Below are 22408 nucleotides of genomic sequence, written 5' to 3' on the forward strand. Positions count from 1 at the left end.
CATTCAATCTCTCGCTCACACACACTCTAACGGTCACGCGGTCCTTGAGCGTCAGCTCATCATAGGTTGAGAATTATTTTAATTTTTTAGCACTTGAATTTTATACATTCATACATTTAGTCGATGCAAATGTAGAGTAAACAAGATATTGAAAACTCTAAGTATGAGGAGGTGATCTACTCATCAAGGCCTACAACTTAATTTTTGTCTAGTGAAAAGTGCAGTCAATCAATATCAACTTAATATTACTATTAATACTACTCGCTCACTTAACTTTTCTCTGCGCGGTTAAAAACGACACGAGATTACGGAATTTGCGGAGTGGACTTAAATAGCTGATCCATACATACACTGACGAGCAAAACTGTAACACGATGTCAGTAGTCTCACTTCAACGGTCTGTATCTTCTGTTCTCTTTTATGTTGTTTTGTTGGTGATTAAGTCTACTATGTTTTCTGAAAATTTCTTGCCATTTGATATGCCGGGAGAATTATGCCAAGCCAAAATGTAAAAAAAGTCAAATGTTACAGTTTTGCACTGCATCTATATTTTAAATGAATATTTTTATTGAAATTTTTTTTAGCAATGTGTCCACATCCCTTTTGATTTTTCGAGTTCCTTAATGCGATTTGGCATACTTTGGGTGTATCGTTGCACAAATTCAGGGGGTTTAGAGTACCAAACGTCCTTTGTCCTCTCCCACAGCTCCCTCATTCCAGTTGGAGGGATCGCATATTTCGCCAGCTGCGATTTGATATGGCTCCATAAATTTTCAATTGGGTTCATGTCTGGAGATTGTGGTGGCCACTTCATACATTGAAATTTTTGCTTCAATATCCAATTTTTTACCAAAATAGACGTGTGCTTTGGGTCATTGTCTTGCTGAAAAATACATTTTTCGGCAGCAAGACCCATGTTCCCGATCGCATCTGGCAGATTCTGTTGCAGAAAGTTTAAATACTGCTCTTTTTGCATTATGCCATCAATTAAAATCAAAGGACCAACTCTATTTTTATGTATTCAGCCCCAAACCATGATTGAGCCACAACCGTGCTTAACGGTTTGCCGCACAGTACTTGGGGACTGGATATTGGGATCTCTAGTCCAATACCAGGAGTGTCTGACTCAAAAAGATTAATTTTTGTTTTATCTGAACCATATAAACTTATCCCACAATCCAGTCACCAGTCACCAAAACCAACTTAAAGTCAGCGTCAAGCACGGTGGCGGTTCAATTATGGTTTGGGGGTGTTTTTATAATCACCATAATCTCCCGATATAAATCTTATTTTAAAATGTATGGAACCATCTAAAATCGCAGCTGCTGAAATATGCGGTCTCTTTAAGTGCAATGATGGAGTTATGGGAGAGAAAAAGGATGTATGGTACGCTATTCAACCTGCAATGGTGCAACGCTGCACCCAAAAAATGCCAAATCGCATAGGAGAACTAAAAAAATTAAAAGGGCTGTGGACACCTTATTAAAAAATTATTAATAAAAATATTTTTCTTTAAAATATAGCCGCAGTGCAAAACTGTAACACTTGACTTTTTATACCCGTACTCAAAAAAGAGTTAAGGGGTATATTAGATTTGTGGTAAAAGTGGATGTGTGTAACGCAGAGAAGGAAACGTTTCCGACCCCATAAAGTATATATATTCTTGATCAGCATCAATAGCCGAGTCGATATAGCCATGTCTGTCTGTCCGTCTGTCTGTCTGTCCGTCTGTCTGTCTGTCTGTCTGTCTGTCTGTCTGGATGAGCGCCTAGATCTCAGAGACTATAAGAGCTAGGGCAACCAAATTTGGTTTCCAGACTCATGTGATATCCCACTGCTACAAGTGTATTTCAAAATTTCGCCCGGCCCCCTTCCGCCCACACAAAGGACGAAAATCTGTGGCAGGCACATTTTTAAAGATACGATAAAGATACGCAGTATCGTAGAGAATGACCATATCTACCAGATTGCCGAATCTGAATCAGATCGGATCATAATTATAGCCAGAATGAAGAAATTAATTTTCAGTTGCTTCCCCTGCCCCCTCCTGCCGACGACCATGAAACTAATTTTCCATCTCGCTCGCACACTCTGCCGCGTTCAGTGCGCGAGCAACCCCTAGCGGAGGAGATGTAGAATCTAAATGGTACATGTACAATCTACATGTTAGATGTATAATATACATAATATATGTAGATGTAGATAACAGATGTAGCAATTAGTAATTCTAAAATTCTAAAAAATCATTTGCTCAAAAATGTATATACTGACTGATGATGGGTATAAGTAGAGTCGAGTCCCCAGAAGCGACTTACACGTTCCTTCTCGTTTTACATTTATGTTTGGCAAATTTCTTCCGGCGTATCAAATGGCTTCAAATTTTAAAAAAACCTAGCTAAATGATTCACCAACAAAACAAGACTAAGATCTTTAGCATGCATAAAAAAGAAGATAAGCTACGGACCGTTGAAGTGAGAGTACAGAATTAGTGTTACAGTTTTGCTCGTCAGTGTAGGTGGCTTTATGAATCAAAAAACTAATTTTTACTTTAAGGAATGCCAGTGTCTTACGCAGATAGCTTTTGAGTATGTTTCTTGATACGTCGGAATACGTCGGTAAATAGGGATCCAGCAATTTTTGATCTTCTCGTCCACCTTTTCCAAACCACCTACACTTATAAAAGCTCCTCTGTTCAGACTACCATGAGAGCCCAATCCTGCGGAACGAACTTATTTGGTATATGCATTTGGGGTGTTTCGTCGTTTTCAAACACTTAACATCTCAGGATCAAGTAGGATAAAAGCAAGCAGGTAACAGCTGGTGCTATTTGTTACCAGAATATGTGTTTCCTTAACAACAGAAAAGCTTATTTTAATTTACACCCTCAACCATCAACAGCTTTCTTGCTCCTTATTCAGCGAGGCTTTCACGAACTTTCGGAGTTCGGCGAAAAATTCTTTTGCAAAAGTACACCCACAACTTCGGCTTTGCTGTGCTCGTGTGAGTCTGAGCCTTCGTGGCTTGGTTCAGGAAAGACAGTACGGAAAAGCTCTGGACTCGTTTGCCGAGTGAAACAAACATGTTTCGGCCGCGGAAAAGGAAACAACAGAAATTTTCTTCTCAGCTTAGAAAAGTCCGTTTATATATCACACAGCTCACGGCGCACGTTTTCGGGGCATCGCTGCTTGTGAAATTTACATTTACAGGATTTTTCGTAGTTTTCGTTTGTCCGCTTTGCCTGAAATGCAAAGAAAATGTCGAAAGCCATTAAATGTACGTATTCAATGCATTTTCGATTTGTGTTTTTGTCTAACGAAAAGAGTGTCTGAGTCTGGTGATGTGTTTAAAAAGAATAAATTTCCAATTTAAAGCCGCTTTGATCGTGTGATTGTGTTAGATAATGCCATATAGCACTATTAGCGTTGCATAAAACAAATCCAAAATATATTCATATGCTTAAAACTATTATAACATCAGCAGCATACAAATCTTCTTCCAAAAAGTAAAAGGCAATGTGAGTTGTAAATTAATTAAGCTAATAACTTAAGTTAATGCTGTAATTTTCGTTCCTATCTTAAGCTACATATGTACTACACATACATATGTATGTATAGGATGTAAGAAAATTCATCGAAAAAATTCAACGAGATTCAATGCTAATCGAAACTTCATTTGTTTATACTTTGGTTCCGTTTAATTTTTGCGCTTGGGGATAGTAAAATAAATTATTACCATAATTATTGTATTTATTGTCATGCTGTTTGTGGTTGAACTCCTCCCCATAGGCTCGACCGATTTTCATGAAATTTTTGTCGTATTTAACTGTCAGTGTGTTTTGTGACATTATATATCGACGCATATATTTCGCGATTTTTACAGGAGAAGGTTTATTTAGATTACTTTACTCTGCTTTTAATGGGAAAATAACGGTAAGACTCTCAAAGGTTGTATTGTTTCAGATACAAAAACGAATGTCAACTTAATTATTGCCAATAATGTCGCCTTGTTCTAAAAAAGCTAGGATCTATAAACATACGATACTTTCGAGCACTATGTTTTTATGGGCTTAGACAAGTGTACATACGATAATAAAAAAAATAAATTTTTATTGAACGAAATAATTCCATAAAAATATAAAGAATTTGATAATCTGTTTGAGCTCTCTCGACTCAAAGAGAAAGCAATTACCAAATCGAAAAAACACTTACAAGGGCGCCACAGAAGTCTTTAGAGATTTTGACTCGAGAGATTTGTCAAGTCATCCGAAATATCATGATCGGGATCTTTAGAGATTTGAAAATTAAATAAATAAAATTTTTTGTTTTTCATTGGGGATCTGAGTAATACAATTTTGTAAAAAGTTACCCAATTTTAGTGTTTAATGACAGACTTGACAAGCTTTTTTTTGCGGTTGTCTGTACTTAGAAAACGTCAATTGTTTGCATTATAAGTTGAACAGATTTTAAAGAGAAATTCCAATTGCCCGTTTACCAGCCAGATATCACCTTAGAAGAAGGCAAATACAAGAAGAAATAGTATAACGCAGGATGCTTAGAATGACATCAGACCCATTGTCCACTTCTGACTCCACTTTGGTTTTTTTTTTGTACATGTAAAAAAAATGCTTTCGCTATAAGCATCTTGTGAGCAAGGATTTTTATAATGCTTTTTTATTTGATTAAGGAAGACATCCCATTATCATCAAATTCACCAATCCTGCAGTTGGCAACTGTACCACGTTTTTTGGGTGTCAAATCTTTTCAAGTCATTGGGAAGGACAAGAATGTGGCCCTTTCTAGACAATTCGTGTGCAATTAATTTGGATTGGCCCAGTCATCGCATAGAATTTCCAACCTGAAGGCCCAGTTCTATGAAAAGAAATATTTTTCATTTAGAGATTAACGTTCACACAAAATCAATTACACATTTACTTACAATTTAAATGATTTAAACTTAAGTTTTTTCCCCCTTAAATTTAAAACCATTAGCTGAAAAATATAATTCGAATTTAGCAATGCAAAAAAATAAAGTTTTAAGAAAACTAGGTGGTCAGAATTTTCTTCAAACTGGTTTTGGACGCCGACACCTAATGGAATGAAGAGATTGTTATCTCTATTTATTTTTGTGCGTTTGATGTAATTCGTACTACATACAAAAAATTTATTGCGAACAGAAAAATGCATAGTTACATACGATAAAATTGAAACTTAATTTTCATCGGAACTATATATGTAGGTTTTAGTCATACTATTTTGCAGGATTGTGAGACATAAGGTTTCGAACAATTTCGATATAAAGTGACATACGATAATTTTGCGAAAATGCGTCGATATGTTTCATGAATGTACTTAATTGATGGTGAGGACCAAAATCGCGCACTCTCCAATCGCGTTGATGCACGTTGCGGTTACCATAACCACAATTCGGCAATATCCAGGCGCATAGTTGGAGAGCGGGAGGAATTACTTAATCAGCACAATAAGTTATTGAAATTATTAAAATCACACATGCACAAATTGGAAAGTGACAATCACGCTATTGTCATCAATCCTGATAAAACACCTGATGGTGTGCACGTACGTAGATTCAATACCTCTGTGGCTGACGACTTTGCTGGAATCATGGTTTGCGCGCCTGGCGGGCCCCCCCCCCCGCCCCGCCCGCGCGATATGGCGGTTAACAACATAATTGTGATGCTTCCGATTAAATGAAACGCACCAAATTGGCCGGTATATAAGCTCAGATGAAGCTATCTGACGTATCTTTGGTGTCCAAATTCATGAACGGGAACCAGCAGTAATACATTATCCCATCCATCTTGAAAATGGACAGCGTGTATTTTCACCAATGCGACAACAGTTGAGCGTGCCATGAATCCTCTTAAAACTACACTTAAGGAATTTTTTGATTTGTGTTATCGTGAAGATACATTCGGTTCCTTTGCACGAACATTAATCTATTCCGAAGTTTCACGCCATTTTACATGGAATCAAAAAAAAAAATGGATGTCTTGCAAGCAAGGAGCACCCATTGATGCGTACCCCAGACCATTCAAATCAAATACTTTGGGCCGAATATTATGATATGATAATGAATGAAAATAGTTTGGAGTATCATATATGTGATTATGTTTTTAATGGATATAAATAAAATGATACAAATTAAAAAAATTTTAATAAAGAAAAATAAATAACTTTAGAATACTTGGGGGTTGGCGACCGAGTGAAGTGAGTGAGCAGGGGGCTGCCCCCTAGTATACTCATAAATATTGAAAAGCTAAACCTAGCCAAAGCTAGAAAAGCTAAACCACATTCCTCATCCATGTGGTGGTAGGACAAGTCTATCAGAGTTTTTAGCTCTCTCCATACAAAGTGTACTTGAACTGTGTCGCAGTCAGCTTTCTCCTTATTAGTAGTTTCGAACCTTTTTGGCCATTGTCCAGGTGATTAATGGTTACACGGGAGATGTGTAATTAACTTGAAGTCATGAAGAAACGAGAGGGAACGTTGTGAGTCGCTTCTGTTGCCGCTACTCTATATTTATACCCGTACTCAGTCAGCATTAATTACACTAGTCAACACAAGAATTAGGCTGTGGCCCAAAATTTAGATTCTTATAGATTTCGGGAGTTTACAAAATTTTAACGAATTATTGTTTTTTTTTTATGGTGTTGTTTTTTTTTAAGAATTTTTTAAAATCTGTTATTTTTTGTTTGTTTTTTGTTCAGAGGTAGTGCTTCTTTTTTTCACATAACTTAAGTATCTTATATCTGCTTGTATAGAACTTTGCAGTTCCGAAAAGCTGACAAATGCAGCTATAAATCGTACCCAGACACTTTGTATCTGCAGCTTACCGCCTGGAAGATATTAAGCTTTCAAACTAAAATTTCATAATTTTTTTCGGTATTTTTTTCGAAATTTTGATTTTAAAAACTCGGGAAAAGTCGAAAAAAATTAATACTTTTTACCAAAAATTCAACCCCTTTTCGTTTGCTTTGTTTCCAATTGGCAGCAATTGGGCCCGCAACCTTCCAAAAAGTATTTTTTGTCTGTTTTTTCACTTTTGAGGTTTCGTTAACGAATTTTAGCTACACCGTTTATCCATAGATTTTACCGAGCAATACCTTAAACGACGCCTAATTAATGCGTCTATCTAAAACTTAAAATGCATGCCAAGAAATGTTTTTCTTTCGACTTTTCCTGAGTTTTTAAAGTCAAAATTTTTGGAAAAATACCGCAAAAAAATGATGAAATTTAAATTTGAAAGCTTAATATCTTCCAGGCGTTCAGCTGCAGATATAAAAAGTTCTGGGTATGATTTATAGTTGCATTGGGCACCTTTTCAGAACTGCAAAGTTCTGTGCAACCAGATTCAAGATACTTAAGTTATGTGAAAAATGAACTAATTTCATGTAAAATTATTTTTGAGTGGTTTTGGTCAAACGGCTGCAAATTGACCGTTTACCCATAGATTCTAATGAGCAATACCTTAAACGACGCCCAATTAATGCGTCTATCTAAAACCATAAATGTTGGCCAATAATTATTATTTCGACTTTTCCCGAGTTCTTAAAGTCAAAATTTCGAAAAAAAATAGTGCAAAAAATGAAATCTTTGAAAGCTTAATATCTTTCGGGCATTAAGCTGCAGATATAAGAGGTCTGGATCGGATTTATAGCTGCGTTTGTCAGTTTTTCAGAACTGCAAAGTTCTATGCAACCAGATATATGATACTAAAGTTATGTGAAAAATAGAAGCACTACCTCTAAAAAAAACCAAGAAAAAAAATACCAGATTTTAAAAATTCTTTAAAAAAAAATGACCATAAAAAAATAATAAAGTACTACAACAAATTTTTAAATCCTGAAATCTATCAGAAAAAGTCATTTTGGTTCACAGCCTAAATAAAAAGTTCAATTTTTTCGAGTAGTTTTATTAGTTTACATATTCTCGCTACATCTGTCATCTATATCATTTCTCACACTAACAGGCCGTTCTAGCTTTTGTGTGGATTTTGTGTGGTAAATGTTAGGGATGGGTATCGTCAAGCAAATATCGATATTGACATAAATCAAAATATCACATAGAATATCATATCGAAGATATGATATCGTAATGAATATCGCCATATCGCCTTGAATATCTATAAAATCGATATTATCGAGCTATATATTTTTATAGTTTTAATAGTATTTATTTACAATGTTTTTATGAGTATATATATATATATATATATATATACTTATATATAAAATATAAGTATTAGACTGAGGTCGAAAGTTAAATCAAAAAACAAATTTATTACAACAAAATCAAAAATATAATATTCTTCAAGAAAAAATAACTAAAATATAAGATGAGATCCTTTTTTCGCGTCCCCAGAAGCGAATAACACGTTCCTTCTCGTTTTAAGTATTCTTTAGTTCGACGGTGTGTATTTCGCTGAGCCTACATCTTCCGTAAAGTCTAATCATATATCAAGTAGTTGAGGATCGAGGGCTTGAGAACATGGACACGAACAAGAGTGACGCTGGTTTTTTTTAACACTTAGATATTAACAATAACAGCTTGAAAATAAGAGCAACAATTCACCATGGGCCAGACCCCCGGATTTTTCTTTCATAAAGTCGTACATTTTTGTTAAATCTATTTTGAGTTTAACTTAATATTTTTAAAATAAGCACATTGGTTACATCTAATCATTAACAAAAAATTTTAGTGGTAACGGTGCAGCGCTAACAAAGTCAGATGTTTTCTCAGCTGTTTGTCTGTCTCAATTTGCGCGGAAGCTTTTACAAAACTTTGCGCTTCTGTTGTAGAAACACCAGATATGCAAATTTAAAAAAAACGAGAAGGAACGCGTGAGTCGCTTCTGGGGACGCGACTCTACTTATACCAGTACTCAGCCAGTATATACATTTTTAAGCTTATGATTTTTAGAATCTAAAAAAATTGTACATCTAACATTTTTTTGCTACATCTGGTATCTACATCTACAATGTAAATTTTACATATAACATGTATATTCTAAATGTACCATTTATATTCTACATCATCTCCGCTAAACGGCGCTCGCGTACATAACGAGGCAGAGTGTGCTAGCGAGAAAGAGAATGAGTTGTAGGTCTCTTGCTGGAGGAGGCGAGGGAAGCAACTCAAAATTAATTTCTTCATTCTGGTTCTTATTATGATCCGATCTGATTCTCTACGATACTTCGATTGTGCCTGCCACAGATTTTCGTTCGTTGTGGAGGCGGAAGGGGACGGGGCGAACTGGAAACAAAATTTGGTTGCTCTAGCTCTTATAGTCTCTGAGATCTAGGCGCTCATCGGGACGGACAGACGAACGGACAGACGGACTTGGGTATATCGACTCGGCTATTGATGCTGATCAAGAGTATATATATTTTTTGAGTACGGGTATAAAAAGCGTTATTTGACTGGGTTATTGGCGAGGATCTCAAGGATCTAAACCGACTTTTTCTGATAGATATGGGACTTAAAATTTTTTTTAAAGAATTATGGTTTTTTTTCGATGGCAGAACTTTTTTTTAAAGAATTTTTGAAGTCTGGTATTTTTTTTACGCTTTTTTAGAGGTAGAGCTTCTCTTTTCACATAACTCTAGTATCTTACGTCTGGTGATTTTTGCGCGGTATTTTTTACGACATTTTGACTTTACAAACTCAGGAAAAGTCAACAAAAATTATATCCTGTGACCTCTATTTTTTTGTGTATAAATGCATTAATTAGGTGTCGTTTAAGGTATTGCTCATATAAATCTATGGAGAAACTTTGGAGCTAAAATTCATTAACCAAACCTAAAAAAAAAAAATTAACAAAAAATACCTTTTGGAAGGTTGCGGGCCCAGCTGCCAATTGGGAACAAAGGAAAGCGATCAGGTACCAAATGTACAACCCGTTTTCGTTTGCTTTGTTCTCATTTGCCATTTTTGTCAAATTTTTCAAAAAAAGTTCTGCCTTATAAAAAAACGAGAAGGAACGTGTGAGTCGCTTCTGGGGACGCGACTCTACTTATACCCGTACTCAGTCAGTATATACATTTTTGAGCTTATGATTTTTAAGAATTTTAGAAAAAAAAAAATTTTACATTTTACATTTTTTTTGCTACATATGATATCTACATCTACATATACAATGTATATTCTACATCTAACATGTAGATTTTACATGTTCCAATTAGATTCTACATCTCCTCCGCTAGGGGTTGCTCGCGCACTGAACGCGGCAGAATGTGCGAGCGAGAAGGAAAATGAGATGCGTTGTCGTGGGCGGGAGGGGGAGGGAAGCAACTGAAAATTAATTTCTTCATTCTGGCTATAATTATGATCCGATCTGATTCAGATTCGGCACTCTGGTAGATATGGGCATTTTCTACGATACGGGGCGTTTTTAGTAATCGTATCTTTAAAACTGTGCCTGCCACAGATTTTCGTCCTTTGTGTGGGCGGAAGGGGGCGGGGCGAAATTTTGAAATACACTTGTAGCAGTGTGATATTACATGAGTCTGGAAACCAAATTTGGTTTCTCTAGCTCTTAGTCTTGGATCAGGCGCACGAGGACAGACGGACAGACGGACGGACAGACGGACATGGCTATATAGACTCGGCTATTGATGCTGATCAAGTGTATATATACTTAATTAGGGGTCGGAAACGTTTCCTTCTCTGCGTTGCACACATCCACTTTTACCAAATCCAAATGTACAACCCTCTCTTGTTTTTGAGTAAAAAAGTGTATAAAAAAAAATATCATCAAACCATTTTGATGAGCTACTGAGCTTTTTCAGTAGCTTTGTTTTTGCGAGATTTATTTAAGAGACGATGAGTGTTCAGTTAATATATTCACAGTTTATTGTACTTAAGTTAATATACATATGTGTATTATCCCGGTGTGCGGATTTGATAACGAGAGTTAACGATGGGTCGATTGAAGACGCTGGGCCGGTTCAAGACTGTTGAAATATTTATGTTAGGTTTAATTTAGAACTATGCAGCAGGCAGGTCACTGTGCCCGACAGCACAACGTTTAACTACGGTGATGATCGATCTTGAAGTGTCTTCTGCTTTGACGAGCCTCCCCCACAGTGGCTGACGAACGCCGCCAGAGAGCAAAGCACCAGATAGAGCATAAGCAAAGGCAAACAAAACGGTGATAAAGAGAGACGTTACATTAAGAGATGTTACATAGTATGGTCAACTGCTCTTTGTGCTGCCATGGTCCGGCGCTTAGCCGAACGCATTTCTAAGCCCCAAATCTTTAAGAAAAAGTTGGGTTTGTTCTTTGAGGAAAACTCGTGTAGAGTAGTGTTACATTTAAATAATATCAATTGGCTTTAAAGCCAAAATCACCATGAAAATAAGAAGGTTTCGCCTTTATATTATACAAAATCTACCTAAATGTAATCTAAAATTGCGACATTTAAGATTTGGATTTGAAAGTAGAAAAATACGATTTATGTAATAGTATATAATCAGTATCAGCATGTAATCTGTATTCAATTTGGTTTATATTAAAATATCAAATAATAATAACAAATCTACTCCTTGACAATATGTCCTTATATGGGCGTTATAGGTGGGCGTCGGTGGATTGACTTGATATTTGTCTCACTTATGTCTCACTTTAAGATAAATTCCACCAAATTTCATCTCTCTAGCTATAATATTAGACTTTATGACAAAAAAAGGGAATCTGGCCCATTGTGCAATGTATTGATTTAATCTAGTTCCCTCTTACTTTTACAGTCTCTACCTTTCGGCATAATTGAAACCATGGGAGTTACATTTAAATAATATCAATTGGCTTTAAAGCCAAAATCACCATGAAAATAAGAAGGTTTCGCCTTTATATTATACAAAATCTACCTAAATGTAATCTAAAATTGCGACATTTAAGATTTGGATTTGAAAGTAGAAAAATACGATTTATGTAATAGTATATAATCAGTATCAGCATGTAATCAGTATTCAATTTGGTTTATATTAAAATATCAAATAATAATAACAAATCTACTCCTTGACAATATGTCCTTATATGGGCGTTATAGGTGGGCGTCGGTGGATTGACTTGATATTTGTCTCACTTATGTATGTCTCACTTTATGATAAATTCCACCAAATTTCATCTCTCTAGCTATAATATTAGACTTTATGCCAAAAAAAGGGAATCTGGCCCATTGTGCAATGTATTGATTTAATCTAGTTCCCTCTTACTTTTACAGTCTCTACCTTTCGGAATAATTGAAACCATGGGAGTGTTAACGCAAGCCCATACATAAATCACGATAAATGTCTCCAATCAGCGAGCCGCATGTCAGGTAAAAAAATCAGAACATAATCAATCTAAGTATAACTAGCAAGTGACGAAGATCATGGCCATGCCCGGGATATGTAAAGGCTGCACCTTAATGCTAATCATCACAATTATGGCAAGTACGAGTTCAAAAACATGGACATTAGACGCACAGCAATTGCCTCAAGCCATCAAGAATCGGCAAGGCATTAAGTCATCATGTAAGTAGTCGCATCCGTAAAAATTGATGCATATTCCCGTAAAACCATATGTATGTAGTTGTATATTTATATTTGATTCTCATTTGTAACTGGAAATAACAGGCGCTAAGCCTGCATAAACTATAATTGGGTATGGCCATATCTACCCATATATGTTTTTGATATTCAGAGAGTGCCATTGAGGCTGCTATCAACATTTGTTCAACTTCGTATTTAAACGAATCACTTTAAGATACAAATGCAGTGCTAAAAATGTTTTTTACTATTACTCGTACTCGAAGAGTTAAGACGTATATTGGATATTGTGGTCAAAGTGGATGTATGTTACGCACAGAAGGAACAATTTTCGACCCCATAAAGTATAAACATATATTTTTGATCAGCATCAATAGCCGAGTCGATGTCTGTTTGTCCGTCTTGATGAGCGCCTAGTTCTCTGAAAATTCCAAATCAATCATATGTCCATATATATACTGACTGAGTACGGGTATAAAAGTAGAGTCGTTCCCTCTCGTTTTGGTTTGAATTTTCTATTTTGTTGCCATTCTTTTCTGTTTTTAACTTATATAATATGTAAATATGTACATAAGTGTGTTTATATACAGATCTTTAGTAAAGTATAGTTATATAATATGGTTCAGGTTTTGATTAGGATATCCATATTCTGTGTAGGTCGGATGGATATATTGCCAAAAATCTTTTAGGTCTTAGTTTGTGGGTCTGCAACCCCCACCTTCCTACAGTTGATTGGAAGGTGGCCAAGGTGGATGAGGTAACTGGACAGAGGCGCCAGATAATCCTCGTCCTTAATGAGGAGTCTCTAGAGTTTCTGAAAAAGTTAGACAGAGTAGTGGACTATGGACGGACGTAGCGTCGGAGATGTCGGACGACATCTTTGACCGCTACGAGTCGGATGCAAGCGACCTAGCCAAGGGTCTTGGACGCATCGTTGTCGGAGAGGACACGGAGTTCACCGAGACCTATGTCGACGACACAATGGTGGAGGCGAGTCTCAGGAATGTGCCTGACACTCCTGCCGATAAACCTCCACCATTGTAAGGCAGCATGCGCTATCATTTTTGCATTTTTTGCATGCATTTTTGCAAAAAGAGAGTTACACTTATTTTTGCTCCCAAATTCCATCAATTAAGATCACACAGCACAGCGGTGAGCCTCGAAGGCCAGGAGAGCGAGCTCACTGAGGTTGTGCTGGGTCACGACCAGAGAACTGCAAATATCACATTTTTCTTGATTTACTCATGAGCTAAAGTTTTCACTCACATTCAATCGATCAAAAATACTCAGCGTTGAATAAACTCAGCTTGCGCTGTCAGACGCTTCGTTCGAATCACTTTCTTGCTTAGTGTGTTTCTTTCTGTACTCATATATAATCACTCAGAAATATTCAGCGTTGAATAAACTCAGCTTGTGCTGGCAAACGCCTCGTTTTAATCAATTCTTACTCACTTACACAAATCGCAGCTTCGTATACAATACAATCATATCCAGCATGTATGAGAAAGGGTTTACATGCACACATGTGCATGTCTGTGTGCCGACCGCTTCTTCACTTGAACAAAATCATACGAGCTGAGTTTACTCATTTAAGTCTTTGCTAATAATCAATACGATCATTGCTGAGCCGAACAAACATGCACCCAAAACACGAACGAGCATGAATAATCTTAGCCAGAATAAAAGAAGGCAGAGCTTGAGTGATTTAAAATCATCTGCGAATATGTGCGCATGCAAGTGTATATCCGTCAACGCTGAGTGAGTTTTCTCGGATGATTTTTATGTGTAAACGTCGCAGACTGCGAGGCCAAGGACATCGGCCTAATTGTGTGATGCGACGCCAACGCACACCACAGTCAGTGAGGAAGCACTGACACCAATGAACGGGATTAATCCCTTTTCAGCTACATACTGACCACTCAGATGGTTTGATTATTAAATAAATTATTAAATCGGGGGGACGATCCCACCTTAATTATAAAAAATCGCAAGGAGGTCCTGGACCTCACACTTGCCTGTCACACGATACAGAAGAACATAGTATCCTGGAGGGTCCTTGAGGAACACTCCTTGTCGGATCACAGGTACGTGGAAACTGTCTTCTCATTCTCCATACCGAGTCCAGTCCAATTCCGAAACCTCAGGCGGACAAACTGGAGTCGCTACTCAGACCACCTGGGCCGCATCCACCCGGGGACTCTTCAACAGAGCCAACGCTCTAAATGTTGAGCAGAACTGGTCCGATTACAAGGACAGTCGGTCAACCTATAACAAGGAACTTAGAAAAGCCAAACGCGCCTCGTGGCGCAAGTTCTGCAGTGAAATCGAAAGTACAAAGTACTCTCGAAGTCAACCCCAGCCTTGGGTTACCTGAAGAAAGCCGATCAGTAAGTCAGGAGAACATATCCTGGGCAATTAAAAGCTTAAAAACCCTACAAGTCTGCGGGAACAGATGGCATCATCCCAGCCCAGCCACGCTGGACAAAGAGCCATAAATTAACTCAAACAGATTTACGGGGGTATTTTCTCTCACGGACAAATCCCAGACACATGGCTTCAGAACAAAGTCGTTTTTTACCCAAGGCAGGTAAGCCCTCGCACACTGCCCCCAAAGATTTCAGACAAATAAGTCTTTAGTCCTTTCTTTTGAAGACGATTGAACGTCTTTTAGGGGCTGCATCTCAGAGCGAGTATTCCGCACAATCTAATCTAATCCAATCTAATCTCCTCTCCTCTTAGAAAGAAAGATCCACCGAGACAACCCTACACGCGATTACATCGATCATTGAAACGTCCCTTAACTGTAAGGAATACACATTGGTAGGCTTCCTTGATATAGAATACGCTTTCAACAACATCATCCCGAGCGGGTGCACTGACGGAGCTGGGGACTGATTCCCGGACGGTGAGTCTTATCGATTAGATGCTTCAATGCAGGACTGTTGAGGCCTCACTGGTGACGTCAACGTCTACTAGGTTTGTCAGCAGAGGTACACCGCAGGGTGGAATCCTCTCGCCCCTCCTATGGAACGTAGCAGTTAATGAACTGCTGCGGGAGATAGAGGGGAGTGGATGCCAAGTGGTGGCGTACGCTGATGATGTTGCCATAGCATTCTCTGGGAAATTTCCACGCTATGCGAGTGCATGACAAGCCCTCACATGAAACTGTCCCAGTGGGCAGACAAATGCGGGCTAGGTGTTGATCCGTCTAAAACGGAACACCTGGAAGTACAAGATTCCGACACTGACTCCCCCAAAACTCAGCAGAGAAGCGCTAGTTTTTAGCAATAATGCCAAGTATCTTGGCCTGATCCTTGATATGATCCAGCAGTGGACCAGAAAACTTGTCTTAGCAAACTCAGCCGTGTCTAACGCATGGAAGAGCTATGCATAACGGGCGGACTACGCACAACCCTAGGCGAAGCCCTCGATACCATGTTGTACCTTCTCCCTGTAGAACTCATGGGAAAAAAAGGTGTCAAAACTTTCCGCTCGCAAAATGAGAGAATCCAAACTTTGGAAAGCATCCGCGTTTGGACACTGGGTAATCTTGACGAGACTCCCGAAACTGCAAATGCGGTCCACATATACACTGATGGCTCAAAGTTAGATGGCCGTGTGGGTGGAGGGGTCTACTCTGACGAGCTCAACATCAGTCATTGTCTCAGGCTCCCGGACCACTGTAGTGTGTTCCAAGTGGAGGTCGAAGCAATAAACGAGGCTATCTCCATCGTCTCCAAACTTTTTCCAAACAATTAGATTGCTCACCACGGTTTAGGTGAGAAAGGGTACACGCCCATGCGGCATCACAACGGTCCTGTAGAAGGACCAAGTGAGTTGGGGTGGGGGGTTTTCTCCAACTATCGCCTTAAACTAACCTAACCTAGTTTGTGGGCAAGTCTTTTGACTAGCTCATTTGGGTGTGCGCGAAGATCTCCAATGAGAGGTAACTTCTCTTGATTTTTTCCCAGTAGTTTAGCTTGAAATGTTTTTACTGCGATGCCATAAATTTGTAAGCCATAACGCATGATTGAGCAAGTATATTGGTATTTTCATATGCAAAGTGTACTACAAGCAAACTTACTCGTAAATATAAATAAATCTTTCAGCAATGTGGAAATTCAGTGCAAAACTCGTTACCGGACCTAAAAATCGACAAAAAGTCTAGATCAATAACATTCTACGTACTTTTACAAATTCAACCGCATTCCCAATGTACTCTCAGTAGCGCAGCATACAAAAACAAAAAAATGGCAAATAAGTATAAGGAACTTTAATGTATTAAATGCCTAAATCAATTATGCCCAGCAGGCGGAAAGCAAATGTTAGATACAAGGCAGAGAAAAAAAGCGAAGCCAAATAAGCAACCCAAGAATAAAACCTACTTAGCACATGTAGACTTTAATTAAATCGTAGAAAAGAAGGCACAAGGGAGCTGGGGAAACAAGCGACAAGCTAGCGCGTCCTTCATGTTAATCAGCATACATATTGTAACTCGGAGGCCACCAAGCAGAAGGAAAGCACTGTTATGCTATATGTCCTTATTTAACTGTGGCCTCCTCTTCGGGAGTGAGGTCTGAAAGTTCTCTGTTGTGGTTTTAACACTTGGGGAATGAACGTGTAGCGAGTTTAATGATTACTCGTATGACTTTTATTGCTGGGTATGGATAATGTTTATGCCTGGTATTCATGGAGCACAAGGGCATCTTGTGTCTATATATGTGGGATTTGAAGCTGGCGGGCAATGACAAAAGGGGCACACTAGAAGTGGTGCAAGTTATACGGCAACCCTCTGATCACCAGTCGATAACAATGAATCGAGAACCTTGCCGAGCGTCATTGTGAGCAGAGTCGTTCGTGTCGTGTCGTTGAGAAGTTAAAATAAAGCTGTCCACCCGAAATACTTTTACGAGAACTAATATAAGCACCAATTGTATCACGCTTATAACCTATCCTAAAATACATTAAATAAACACAAACAAATCTGTGTCCCAAAATAACCCTTTCTGGTAGATTTCGGGATATAAAAATTTGTAACGAATTATGTTTTTTTTATGGTTTAGTTTTTTTTTAAGAATTTTTTAAAATCTGCTATTTTTGCCTTGTTTTTTTTCAGAGGTAGTGCTTCTATTTTTCGCATAACCTACGTATCTTATATTTGGTTGCATAGAACGTTGCAGTTCTGGAAAGTTGACAAATGCAGCTATTTTTAGTATTTTTGTACACTTAATAGCTTGTGATTTAGGGTAACTTACTTTTCGTCTTTATTAAATGCTGTAAAATTCAATTTACACCTTTTGCATATACAGCTTGGAGCCCACTCTTCGCCAATACTTTTGGGCCTGACTTTAAAGTTGTCTTCATACCGTTCTTGCAACTTTTCGGTAACAACGAATTTTTTTTCCTTGCTAGTCATATTTAATCTACTCTACTTTCCTATACTTTCCACATTTGTAGCAAAATGGCCTGCTTTGTAAACACATGAAAATTAACGGCTTGAGTTATCCATTTCAATTGCTTTCAATTAGAAACAAGTAGTATTTTTAGGACACACACGATCATATTCTGTATGAACTACACTGAGGCAGGGATACTATAGGTACAGAGTTATATATCCTTTTCTATGAATAGCTAGACTGCAGGAGCAGAAACTGTGAAGGAAAAAAGGTCAATATTTGACCATATCAGCTATCCACACCAAGGCTTAGGTATAAGGAATAAAAGTAACTGTCCACAACAATTACAGCCCAAATGGACATTAACAGGTAGGGTATATATCCAAGGTATATCCATACTTAGGACTCGGTAAAACCAAAATTACAGGTCCTTCTTGTTTCCTGCAATCCCATTTTGGCTGTTGGACCGGACGATATTTTTCAGGTAAAATGAGGTTTAAGTCGTCGCAGCTTGGCCGTTTGTCCATCGATTCTTACAAACGATACCTTAACCTTATTAATACGTCTCCTGAGTTTCCTGAGTGTTTAAAGTCAAAATTTCGGGGAAAAATACCGGAAAAAAATTATCAAATTTGAATTTGAAAGCTTAATATCTTTTGTCGAGTAGTGTTATCAAACTAAAATGGGTACTTAATAATTGAATTATAATTTTATTATTCAAACGGGCCTTGGCGCATAGAAAGCTACAAGTTCGCGGGTAATCATATTAATCAGGCAGCCTCCAGTTTTTACTTTCACAACAAAAATGTGATTTACTTTTCAAAACGAAAAGTCAGGCGCATTCTTAAAACGCAAGACTTCCGTTTTCAAAACGGCAACATATTTCATCTGTGGCAGCCCGAATTGGGCCTTTTTGTATGAGCTGGCACTAACGCGTGGGTATAACAGCAGACAAATTTGCGCTTAACAGTACAGGGAGTAAATAAATTCACTTTTGTGGATTCCAAAGCGCCTTGAAATGAAAAAGTCATGTGAAAGCCGGAGCCATATACTGTATGGTTAGGGGTTATGTTTAAAAGAGATTTATCGATAGCCAAATCGGGCTGGCACAGCTGTTAAGATGAATTCATATTTTGTTTTTGAACTGACTAATTTTTTCAGATATAATTAGGAGGTTGGTTTAAATAAACATTATTTATAAAAAGGGCACAAGCTCAATTGCCCAGGTAATGGTTTCAAATTCATGTTTATGCATCAATAAGTCATCTATTTTTTTTCCTTTTGCAATTAGATTTGTTTAGATGTATAAAAAGCCGTTTAATTTTCATTTCGGCAAGGAATTGTTGCCGTTTTGAAAACGGAAAAGTCTTGCGTTTTACGAGTGCAGGAGCGCCTGACTTTTCATTTTAAAAAGTAAATCACATTTTTTTTTTGTGAAATTGAAAACCGGAGCCTGCCTGATAGATGTATTTACGCCTAGTCTACGATCTCAGGGTATACAGAATGCTAAAATATTTAAAAACTGGCAGAAAATTGCGAGTATTTACTGAGCCAAAGATCTCTGAACCAGCTGTAGCCTTTAGGCCCTCCCATTTCTTTTCCCGATTGTGGCGCTCTGATATACTAGGCTGTGCGAGCGGAAGGAGGAGACGAATGGAGTGGGAGCAGCAACAGCCCCAACCATTTCGCCAAATTACAAACAAAGCTTATTTGTTGGCTATCTCGCAAAAGCATCTATGCGACACACTTCGACTAGGAGATGGGAGAGTTTCTCTCCTCGTAATTGAGTTGATAAAGCTTCGGTGTGACGCTCGCATTGTTTGTGTAATTTGTGTAATGCATGCAAAGTTAATTACCTAAGGGAACTTGGTAATTAGAAATGTGATTGAACGCGCCTCGCAGTGCCGTTGACATCCGCTTCCAAACGAGTATTCCCCATACTCGTAAGACTTCCCAGCCACCTGCTTGACGAGCACAATGACTCTCTCACTCAGCTCTATCTCACCTGTTTGCTTCTGTTTCATTTGAAAATTAGAAAAGTTGTCGTTGATTACTTTTCAGACATTTTTCAATTAACGCGTCCAGAAAGTTTTGACAGTATTTGACATTTCGAGTATGTTGTGCTTACTGAATTCTATTATTACTCTTATCTTATTTCTCTTGTCAAAAAGCATTCCGCGAAATTCCGGATAACATAGCGCGTGGTGAAGGTGACTTCATTTTCCATCTTTCCTACGTTAATATACATATTTGAATGTTCATACAAACAAATGTTTGCAAGTATTTGGATTGACATTTGCATTATGCCCTTGTACTTTTGCCAGAAAACTGCGTGCGGTCGCAACCATTATATCAAATCTTATAAAATATGTGCCAATGGAGCATTAAGCCATCCTTTTCTTGCCCCCATGTTAGCGTTGCGTTGCTCATTTTCAAATTACCCCTCCTCCGAAATTATGTATGGCGCCGGATTACAATTAAGAAACTTTCAATTGTTCGCTCAACTTATAGTGAAATTGCATTGTATTCTCAGCTTCCTGCGCCCTTTTTCTGCCACTCGTCCCGTTTTTGGTTCGCTGGATTCTCCTCTGCCCAGGAAACAATTTCTTACGGCTTCTCTTGATTACCATTTGACGTCTTTGGCAGTTTTCTACTAAAATTCTGCTTTGCCAATCAATTAAATGCAATTTTGCGCTTCTGTTTTGAAACGTTGCAACGTTGCCTGTCAAATCGTGGAAATAGACTGATATTGATGTGGGACTTCAAAACAAGTTTACACAAATTCTTGACAACATACATACATATGTAGTATTTGTACTATGTATGTGTACTCAAAATTATTTTGAAGACCAAAAATTTGTTTTTGTGTTGCATGCTCAAACATGATTAGTATTTAGTGTGGAATATTTTTGTATGCACTATCCGTCAATCGGAGCTAAAACAGCTAGTAACGAACACGATAAAACCAAAAATGTATCTAAGTACACATATTATTTCCACAACCCCAAAGGACCTGGTTTCAAACGCTTCAAACTATTTGGTAAGCAAATGTTTCCTACGGGTTTCTGGTGTTTTTTCAAGCAGAACTATAGTTACCCCACTGCACAGGTGCGAGCATTATACTTACTCGTACATACATACCTATGTGAGTATGTATGTAATGTTGCGATTCCTACTGGAAGAGGTTTCTGTACAAGTAAGCTGTCAGCTAGGTGTAGCAAAGGACACAAAGTAACTGTTAATGTCTTCAGGAAGATGTCTTCGCTATATTCAAATTCGATGTAATTGGGCAGCACTTTAGGAATATGGGCCTCATTAATATGCTTGCGCAGCAAACAACTAAAGAGGGAACGAAACACCTGATTCACGCTTGAATGATTTCCTTTAAAGGAAGCTGCGAGTGAACCAGAACCAGGCCTCACTATCGAAGGAGCGGGTGGTATGAGAGCGTCGCGATTGCCAGATGTTAAGGCTTTAATACCCATGTACGGCTCCTAAAACTGTATGAATACGTGCCTTTCCCACATTTGTTGTTTGTTTTACCAAAATTTTTTCTTACTAGGATGTTACATATGTTACATATTAAGTACATATATTAAATATGGCCAAATATTAAGCATGGACTTCGACTGGCGTCGAAGATCTGACCATATATAAAGTGATCTGTATTTTGCCGAGCCTGAATCCATTTTTACGATAATTTGGAAAAAAGAACAAAAGATATGGTTTCTTAGAATCCTTCAATATCTTGCATATTTAAGATGGAAAGATGTAAATGTATGAAATTTGTATGTAAGCCAACTGCTTCATTAGGTCCATAAAGCGAGTTCGTTGGACATTAATGTATCCGATGGAAATTTTCATAAACATTGCGTTCGCTCTTCCATTAAGCAATTAAATAAATGAAAATAATTTGCGCTAACTCAGGATCTCTCGCCAGCACCGGCTAATGAAAAAATATTGCTTGAAAAGCAAGCTGGAGATGAGTGCGATACATCAGATACTTAGGGGCTGAATTATATTTAAAGTAATACAAGCCAGGAATTTTAGCTTCAGACGACGAAGCTTTTTCGCTGTTCCCATAAAAGAAAAATAATAAGTGGGAAGAGAGGGTACCGGTACCGTATGAATATATGTTGCCAGAAATTTAAGTCAAAGTCGCCACATAAAAAAAAATTATAAAAAAATCCAGAGTCTATTAAGTTCCGTCAAGCGTGTGGTAGGGTAAACAGTTCAGTCAAGTCGTGCCCAAAGAAAAACCCATCATGATTTATTTATTTAGGAATGTTTTTCAGACTTCTACTTGATACCTTGCATACACTTTTTGAGCATTTTATTGGCTACGTGCAACTGCGCAAACAAATTTATATACATGGAACTGAAAGATGCTTACCTGATCCCCAACGGCTCTCATCACCGAACCCGCGGACCTTCAGACCTTATTGAAAGATAAATGATAGTTTG

The 22408-nt window shown here is 37.9% G+C and overlaps 1 protein-coding gene and 1 long non-coding RNA gene across 8 annotated transcripts in view; both read left to right on the forward strand.

The window, feature by feature from the left end:
- The first annotated feature begins 3095 nt into the window (after window positions 1–3095).
- Window positions 3096–22408, forward strand: part of LOC111073958 (zwei Ig domain protein zig-8) — a 57267-nt gene continuing 37954 nt past the window's right edge. Inside the window, exons 1-3 of one of the 5 annotated variants that reach the window (XM_041595981.1) lie at window positions 3096–3273; window positions 3372–3514; window positions 12242–12533. In XM_041595981.1, the coding sequence (XP_041451915.1) occupies window positions 12392–12533 (142 nt within the window). In that variant the 5' untranslated portion in view covers window positions 3096–3273; window positions 3372–3514; window positions 12242–12391. Of the gene's footprint in view, window positions 3515–12051; window positions 12068–12241; window positions 12534–22408 lie in introns of those variants that run through there. The other 4 variants (XM_041595982.1, XM_041595983.1, XM_041595985.1 and 1 more) reach the window with 4 other exon arrangements.
- Window positions 20775–21948, forward strand: LOC111073961. 3 transcript variants are annotated; one of them, XR_002607766.2, is made up of 4 exons: window positions 20775–20984; window positions 21053–21140; window positions 21200–21446; window positions 21507–21948. It is a non-coding gene; the product is annotated as an uncharacterized LOC111073961 (long non-coding RNA). The 3 variants fall into 3 exon arrangements; XR_002607765.2 differs by having other exon boundaries at window positions 21037–21140; window positions 21196–21446; window positions 21507–21946; XR_002607764.2 differs by having other exon boundaries at window positions 21196–21446; window positions 21507–21944.

The sequence above is a fragment of the Drosophila obscura genome, unplaced genomic scaffold (assembly GCF_018151105.1).
Source record: "Drosophila obscura isolate BZ-5 IFL unplaced genomic scaffold, ASM1815110v1 contig_9, whole genome shotgun sequence".
Taxonomy (NCBI): Eukaryota; Metazoa; Arthropoda; class Insecta; order Diptera; family Drosophilidae; genus Drosophila; species Drosophila obscura.